At 34.8% G+C, this 8,560-nt stretch overlaps 1 protein-coding gene and 1 long non-coding RNA gene across 2 annotated transcripts in view; one reads left to right on the top strand and one right to left on the bottom strand.

Moving 5' to 3' along the window:
- LOC132637989 (vacuolar protein sorting-associated protein 32 homolog 2) overlaps positions 1 to 2,309 on the top strand; it is a 5,837-nt gene extending 3,528 nt beyond the window's left edge. Inside the window, exons 3-6 of the mRNA XM_060354990.1 lie at positions 96 to 181; positions 271 to 362; positions 871 to 985; positions 1,864 to 2,309. Of these exons, the coding sequence (XP_060210973.1) occupies positions 96 to 181; positions 271 to 362; positions 871 to 985; positions 1,864 to 2,040 (470 nt within the window). The 3' untranslated portion in view covers positions 2,041 to 2,309. The remainder of the gene's footprint in view (positions 1 to 95; positions 182 to 270; positions 363 to 870; positions 986 to 1,863) is intronic.
- Positions 2,310 to 3,967: 1,658 nt separating this feature from the next.
- LOC132636852 (uncharacterized) lies at positions 3,968 to 6,469 on the bottom strand. Its single transcript, XR_009581468.1, has 2 exons — positions 5,086 to 6,469; positions 3,968 to 4,225 (listed from the first exon to the last, which is right to left on the bottom strand). It is a non-coding gene; the product is annotated as an uncharacterized LOC132636852 (long non-coding RNA).
- Between the last annotated feature and the right edge of the window lie 2,091 nt (positions 6,470 to 8,560).

The following is an 8,560-nucleotide window of genomic DNA, read 5'->3' as shown; positions in this document are numbered from 1 at the left end:
GTATAAGCATTCTAGCTTTGTTATCTATTGAAAATTTCTCGCCTTCTTTCAAGGTAAAATTATAATTATCTTTTTGTTTTGTTTTGTTTATGCAGCGGCTATTCAATGTTTGAAGCGGAAGAGGATGTATGAACAGGAAATTGAGAATCTTGGCCGTTACCAGCTTCGCATTCACGATCAGGTTTCTTTTTTGTTAGCGACCTTTTCGTGTTGTGCTACGTAAAACTATTTTTCATACATCAATTACATGTCGAATTTTCATATGTGTAGATGATAACGCTAGAAGGTGCTAAAGCTACAACTGAAACTGTTGAGGCTTTGAGAACTGCAGCAGCTGCAATGAAAGGAATACATAAAGCAATGTAAGTGATTAACTTACGTCCTTCCTCTTTGTGAATGGTCCAATTACCCGGAGAATAGTTTTTATTCGTACAATTCCTCGACCTAATTTATTAAGGTTGTTAGGTGTAGCCTAGTTATCAATGAAGTCAGAATCATGAGGTTTCACGTTCAAATCCCATTTAAGGCGAAATGACTAGGTGACTAGTTTGGGTAGATAGAGTGACCCGGTACCTGTGCTAGTGGGAGATAACAAGTACCCGTGGAAATAGTCGAGGTGCACGCAAACTAACCCGTACACCACGGCTATCAGAAAAAGAAAGCATCTCGGCACAACTCAACTCTTCTCTGAATGGTTGTCACAATCGCTTGAACCTCTTTCTCTGCTATCATCTTTTATTCTTGTCCAAAACTAAGTCAAATGAAGAAATGCGATTCTATAACATTACTTTTATATTACATGAAGGTGTTTATTTTTCCTCCGCTATGAACACTATCAAATCCCTTGCTCCTAATACATCTATTTTACAGGAAAATCGATGATGTGGACAAGACGATGGATGAAATAAACGAACAAACTGAGAACATTAAACAAATACAGAATGCTTTGGCCACTCCTGTTGGTGCAGCAGCTGACTTTGATGAGGTTCCTCGGCTATTCCTGATTATCATCCTCTATTTGCTATGTTGCTCGGACTCTTAAAAAATGACAGTGTGTGTCTGTCGGATCCTCCAAAAATAGTGCATTTTTGGATGATCCGATACGGGTGCGGCTATATTTTTAGAGAGTCCGAACAACATAGTCTATTTGTATTCTTTGGTGGACTTTTGATATTATGCACTTAGACGTGGCAAAATCAACCAATTATTTCCTTAGTGACCTGCCAGCTCGCCCAAGTTTAAATAGAGTGGGTTATGACTTGTATGTTGACGTGACTCAATGGATTGAACTCGAAATTACCATCAAATTATTGGATCGAAACGAGTCAATATAGTGCAACCCCACATATCAAAATCCAACCCAAACATACAAAATCAAATTTGGAGACTGAAAATTATGTGAATTTACATTATATTGACTTGTTTCTATCCAATAACTTAAAGAGAAGTACATTAACTTTCACATCCTTTTTTTAAAGAGCAAAATAACAAAGGAGGGGAAGCTGGATCATGTTCGCGGGTTGAGTTATGCCCTTTTTGTCCCATCTTGACTTGGTAAATTCACAAATAGCCACTTTTTCGCCATGTCTTTGAAAAATTGTCACTGTCACAGAGTTTCAAATTCTATTTCACCAGTTAAATTTGAAGCTCTATGGCCTTTGGTCATTTTTCAATCACATGGGTTGAAAAATGGTCACCTGGCGCGATTTTATCTTCTTAGCCCAATCCATTTTGGCCCAAGCAAACTTTGGATGGATTGGATCATGACCAGTTCATTGATTTGAACAGTTTCGACCTGTCCAAGTTTGATTCAACTCGCTTATTTGCCACCTCTAACTCTGTTTTATCATGTTGTTCTTGTAGGATGAATTGGAAGCAGAGCTTGAAGAACTTGAAAGTGCTGAATTGGAAGAGCAACTACTTCAACCAGCAACTACAGCCCCAGTTGCCGCACAAAAGCAACCTGCTCGCCCAGTTCCTCGAATTCACACTGCTGAAGATGATGAACTTGCTGCTTTACAAGCAGAGATGGCTCTTTAAATTGGAGTTACATTTTTCTAATGATTAGTTACTGATTGGTAAAAAAGTGAAATGAAATTTGAAACTCCGTGACAATAACTATTTTTCAAAGTCAGGGTAGAAAAGTAACTATAGTGCTGTTGCTTTCACATATCTTTGATATCTGTATGGGTCATTGTGTACATAGATGTGTTGCAGAGAATGGAGATTTCCATGAACATTGCCCTACCATTTGTGGTCCATGCTCCAAAAAAAAAGTTTATGTTCACTTGTTTATATTTAATGACGTTGTTTCAGCTGAAGAGGATATTTTTGAGATGCCGTATTTGTTCCCACAATGTGTTGATTAATATTAGCACGGACCCTACACAAGGTTGACAATGCACAAATTGATAAATGGTCAAAAATGTCTGAGTCCGGAGCCAAAATGGCTTGTTTTTGGAGCTAATAGCCCAAAATAAGATGCGTTTTTTTTTTATACCAAAATGGGTATTTCGTTGGTTATCCAACGAAATAACCACAATCAACACTGTTCCGGTCCGGAATTATTTGTTGCATTTCGCTACACTTGTAGCTAAATGTAACAATTTTTTTTTTTTTTTTTTTTGCATTTCGTTGGTACATGAACGAAATAAGTTTTTTTTTTTTGTATTTCGTTTATTAAAAAATGAAATATGATTTTTTTTTTATTTCGTTCATATAAAAACGAAATAGGAAAATATATTTTTTTTTTTGTATTTCGTTGGTATATGAACGAAATAGGATAATTTTTTTTTATTTCGTTTATATAAAAACGAAATAGGAAAATATATATATTTTTTTTTGTATTTCGTTTATATAAAAATGAAAAATATTTTTTTTTTTGTTTATATAAAAACGAAATAGGAATATACCAATGAAGTAGGTTCGCTTGACCTTTAATATTTATCCTATTTCATTGGTATATGAATGAAATACAAAAATTCATATTTCGTTTTTATATAAACGAAAAAAAAAATATTATTTTCCTATTTCGTTCATATACCAACAAAATATAAAAAAAAAAAATTATATAAAAATATTTTCATATTTCATTTTTTTATAAATGAAATACAATATATATATATATATATATATATATATATATATATATATATATATATATATATATATTTCCTATTTCGTTTTTATATGAACGAAATAAAAAAAAAAAACATATTTCGTTTTTTAATAAATGAAATACAAAAAAAAAAAATCCTATTTCGTTCATATACCAACGAAATGCAAAAAAAAAAAAAAATTATTTGCTTGTAGCGAAATGCAATAAATAATTCCGGACCGGAACAGTGTTGATTGTGAGTATTTTCGTTGGATAACCAACGAAATATCCATTTTGGTATAAAAAAAAACGCATCATATTTTGGGCTATTAGCTCAAAAAACAAGTCATTTTGACTCCGGACTCAAAAATGTCTGGTGAATCACCAAAGAGTAGTTTTCATTTGTTTGTCTCTTTCCTTTTTTTTTTTTTTGTAATGAAATTTATGAAAAGTGATCTACTTGATGCAGCAAGGAATTCTGCCTAATTTCACTAATTGGTGGGAAACTACTGAAATTTTGTACCTAACAAAGATTTATGTAGGAATCTCTGAACTAGATTGCGGCTAATAAATAACTCTTTTCTCTGAAGTAGGCTACGTTAATAAAGAACTCTTGGACTATAATTTCTTGTATGAATATTTCTTTTACCCTAGTCATTGCAAGTAGGGTCGGAGCTACACTTCTTGAGAGGGAATCAATTAATGACGCTTCACAAAAAGAGTTATATTATTTAAATAGGTCTTTAATCCCCTTTGGTTTCTTCGTGTATTTACGTTATCATGATTCCCCTCAATGAAAATTATGACTCGTGATTCAAGCATTATGTAAAAAAGAAACATACAAACTTGCACAATGCAAGAGAAGGAAGATTTAAAGAATTTCTACTTAATCATTGAATGAAAGAAACAGAGAAGTTCAACCTCCAAAAGACTACAAGAGAATGAAATTTTAAAACATGGTCAATTCATGACTACCATTTTTTAGATGAATCACAACCAGATGAAATGAAAAAGAATTAGAAAGAAAAGCCGCAATGGACGCTGTACACATTGCTCAGTGAAGCATGTAAGTAATTGCCAAAGCAACCAACATTAGCACATAGGCTATACCTTGGTCAATTGCAACTCCTGCAAAAATCAAACCAATAATACAACACATTAATTATTTACACCAAGCTAGCTTTTAAAAAGAATATTGTACTAATAAGTTTCATTAAAAAGCGTAAAAACGAGCCCATATACAAAAAGTATATCAAAAAATAGAAAACCTTAACAAAAAAAACAGTTTTCTGGGAATGACACCCAATCTTGGATACATAAAGAAATCTCATGAGTGCACCGAAAGAAAATAAGGGAAACAATGTTATTAATGTCTTACTTCATGATTTTACCATTTTTAGTTTGTGGTAGGGATAAGGTCTACCCTCCCCAGACCCCATTTTGTGAGATTTCATTAGATATGTTGTTTTTGTAATGCGCAACTATCCTCCACCACCATTTGAGTGGGAGGTGGGATGTGGAAGACTCAGCATTATACACAAGCCACAATGACCATCAAGAGGTGTGGAGGGATGGTCGAAGTTCTTGCATCCTTAGCTAAACGTCTCGAGTTTGAGATCTGAGAATGGAGAAATTCTTGGTGTCCCTTATTGGGCCTACTCGGCGCAAATCCATTCTCAGGTTTCGAACTAGAGACTTCTGGTTAAGGATGCAAGAATTACGTCCATGCCAGCGCACCTTCTTGGGGGCAGCGTTTTATCCCTTAATGAGCCCACCCGACGCGAATCTAGATTAGTCGGTCAATAAACTTCGAATGACAGATGGTTAAAAACAAAAAAAATCTTGTACTCTTACTATACATAACTTAAGAAGTGGTACTACTGCTTATGAAACCTAGATCTATTTCTCAAATCAAGAATTGTTCATACATTATCAAATCTCAAATAAACAACTTTGGGGGGGTTGAAGACAATGAAGAGAGAACTAACCATCACTTGTAGGGGCAGGAGCAGGCGTAGGGACTTGAGCATTGATAGAAGGAACAGCCAATGCCATAACCAAACCAAAAATAGCCATTAAGCAGAGTCTCAAGACCTCCATTTTTCTTGTTTCTTGAGACCCCTTTTTTTTTTTTTTTTTTTCTCTCTACTATTTTGTATCTCTAAAAATGCCAAAGCTCTAAGATTTACTCCCAAAAAACTTGGTATATAAAAAGGAGGCGAGAGATGAAGGGAGTCCTCAATCACTATTTGCCTTTATTTGAAAATGTGATTGTAAAGGATCTCCACTCAGTATCCACTCTGTCAAATTAGATTTCTTCCCAATTTGAACAGGACTCAATAAAAAATAAAATAAAAAACTGTTCTTTAGCCGTTAATAAAGGACAGCTGTAAGGTTAAGATTCGCTGCACGTTATGAATACAGATAGTATTAAGTTGTTATAGTGTAAAAAACAGAATGTGGACCACTTCCAATTAATGAAAATTCCTTCCCCACTTGCCAGTTGCCAACATGTAAAACATGATTGCTTGTCCTTATGTTCTTTCCCGTTTCTTCATTGTTACCTTATTTTTTTCAAAATTTAAAATGGAGTTGGTCGTTGCTTTTTTGACGTTTATGTAGCTATTAGCTAACCGTTGTTTGGTTATGCAAATTGGGCACGTATCAATTATCTGGACTTTAATTCAACTGTTATCGCTAGTTTCGGTCTCAAATTGACAAATTCCGTTGATGCGACAATACGTTTAGTTCAGTAATGAAATGACACTTATCTATCAAAAACGAAACACCAGCTGGTTAAACCGAAAAGAGATAATGAAAAATTATAACGGAGGAATTATCAAGACAACAGTAAATTAACACAAGACTGTGAGCCCGTTTGGATTGGCTTATAAGTTGCTCATAAGCTATTTTCAGCTTTTTTGAGTGTTTGGCTGGTCAGCTTAAAATCATTTTGTGCTTAAAATAAGCTCAAAAAAATAATTGGACTCATTTGACTTAGCTTATCTAAAGCAGCTTATAAGCTAAAAAATAATAAGTTAAACTACCCCAACTTATTTTTTTAGCAAACAGCTTATACACATGAGCCCATCTAAACAGGTTCTATGAATCTCATTTTATAACTCTATTTTCAACCTTATTTTCTGAACCACCTGTTAAATAGAATTAGAAGAGAAATAATCTCAGATTTCTCCCCCTACTTTCTAAACGCAAAGAAAGAAAAGAAAATAAAAGCATTTACTTCATTTTTTTGCACGGATTGCCCGTCTTTTGGGGTGGTCTTTAAATTTTACCCCTCATATTTTTTGTCTTTAAATTTTACCCTTCGCTTGGATACGTGAGGTTCTGGATTTGAACCCCGCTCAAGCATAAAATAAAAAAATAATTTCGCAAGGCAAGACTGGGGGGAGTGTATGCCGAATCCAGCATACAATCCCTACGGAAAAACTAAAGTTATGCCAGAGGGGACAGACTTTGCCTTAAGGCACATATTTTATTTTATTTTTAAAGAAAAGACATCATTCCCCCCCCCCCCCCCCCCGAACTTGGCACGAAAATTCAGTTTAGCAATTAAACTTAACTTCTAATTATTAACCCCCTTAAAAAATATATGTTTCAATTATTTTACACCCTACAAAAATAAAATCACTCACACCACGTCATTACCACATTGTTGCCACGTCATTGCCATATCAAAAATCACCAACCCTTTATTTTATTTTATTATTATTTTTTCTCTTTCTTCTTCTTTCTCGCTTTTCTCTTTCTTCTTCTTTCTCCTCATCCTCACCACAGTTGTAGCAACCAACACCACCGCCGTCGCCGCTATCGCCGCCACCATCATAACCACCGCCTCCTTAAATCAAGCCAACTGAAAAATTCCATCTTTGTCAAAAAAAATCTTTTATTAATCATATTTCCACTTTAATTAATTCCTAATCAATTATTAAAATTCATAAATCACATTTTTTCCAACATTAACTTCCACCCACCACCCTTTCTTCTTCTTCAACCCAGCCCCGCCCCCCCCCCCCCCTCCCCCCGCCCTTGCCATACACCAGTCCATTTGAAGGGCAATTCGTGCAATTTCTTCATTATTGAACATTGCAATTTCTTCATTACTCAACTGAAGAAAAACCCATCAACCAAATAGCTTATATAATCAAATATTTTACAGTTCCAATTGTTGCTTTTTATCATTTTTTTTCCTCAGAAAATTTTATTTTTGAAATTCTTATTTGGGGTTTTCATGAAGATATTCTTTTTCCATCAATCTAATGGAGAGATCTTAGTCCTTAAACATTTTCCACTTTCTGCTTCTTTGGCTGTCTTGCCAAGGTTACTTCAACTTTTTAACAAATATGACAATAAAGAGAATGATCACTATCAGAAATTCAAAGTGGTAGTAATTTTCTAGAATGTGAAGTATTTGCAGGAGAAAAGATTATATAACTGAAGCTAAAGATTTGAACAGGGTGTGAGGATATTTCTTGAAAGATTTGAGGAAAGAGAAAGGATACTTTTCAGGGAACCCAACTGGGCAGTTCGTGCAACTTCATTGCTTCAGTGGCGGGGAAGGTTGGCGGCGGCAGCAGCGGCAGTGATGGTTATCGAGGTGGCAGTCGGGGGGAATTCAGTTGGGCTGATTTAAGTGGGGTGGGGGAAAAGGAGCGGGACGTGGTGGTGGTAGAGGTTGCAGTCGTGGGGGCGCGGCGGTGGGATTCAGTTAGGCTGATTTCAGTGGGGGTGGGGGGGAAGAGGAGCAGGTGGGGGAGTGCATTTTGATTTTATTTTTTAATTATATATTATTTTATTTTTTATATATATATATATATATATATATCAGCGGGTCACTTTCGTGTATTTTTCACTCTTTTAATTTTTTTTTACTTTTTTTTTACCATATCAGTATTTGGGGTTGTATTTAATTAAAATGAAAGTTGTTAAGGGGGTATATAAATACAACTTAAGTTTAATTGTTAAAGTGAGTTTTCGTGTCAAGTTCAGGGATGAAATAATGTCTTTTTTTTTTTTTTACTTTTCAAGGTAAACTTTTAATTATGTCTTAAGGAAAAGTTTCGCCTTATGAGACATACTTTTAGTTATGCCTTAACTAAAAGGGCAAAATACATCAAATTTCACTTAAACTATACCCAAAATGTCGATATCACACCTAAACTATACGGGCGACCTATTACACACCTGAACATTGAAATTAATACCACCCGACAGGCTGATGTTGCACAAATTATAAAAATAATTAAAAAATAGGAGCGTTTTAATTAAAATTTATTTATTATTTTCTTTTTTTAATTACAAAATACATTATTTTTATAATCCCCACCCACCCTATCCCCACCCTTCCACCCGACCCCACCCTCTTCTTTTTCATCCCCCAACCCAACCCGCTAGTCCCACCCCATCTTCATGCCCCCTCTCCCTTCTCTTCATCCCCTGGTTTTT

The sequence above is a fragment of the Lycium barbarum genome, chromosome 4 (assembly GCF_019175385.1).
Source record: "Lycium barbarum isolate Lr01 chromosome 4, ASM1917538v2, whole genome shotgun sequence".
Lineage (NCBI taxonomy): Eukaryota > Viridiplantae > Streptophyta > Magnoliopsida > Solanales > Solanaceae > Lycium > Lycium barbarum.
The sequence above is the reverse complement of the archived record's forward strand: the minus strand, read 5'-3'. Positions and strand labels throughout refer to the sequence as shown.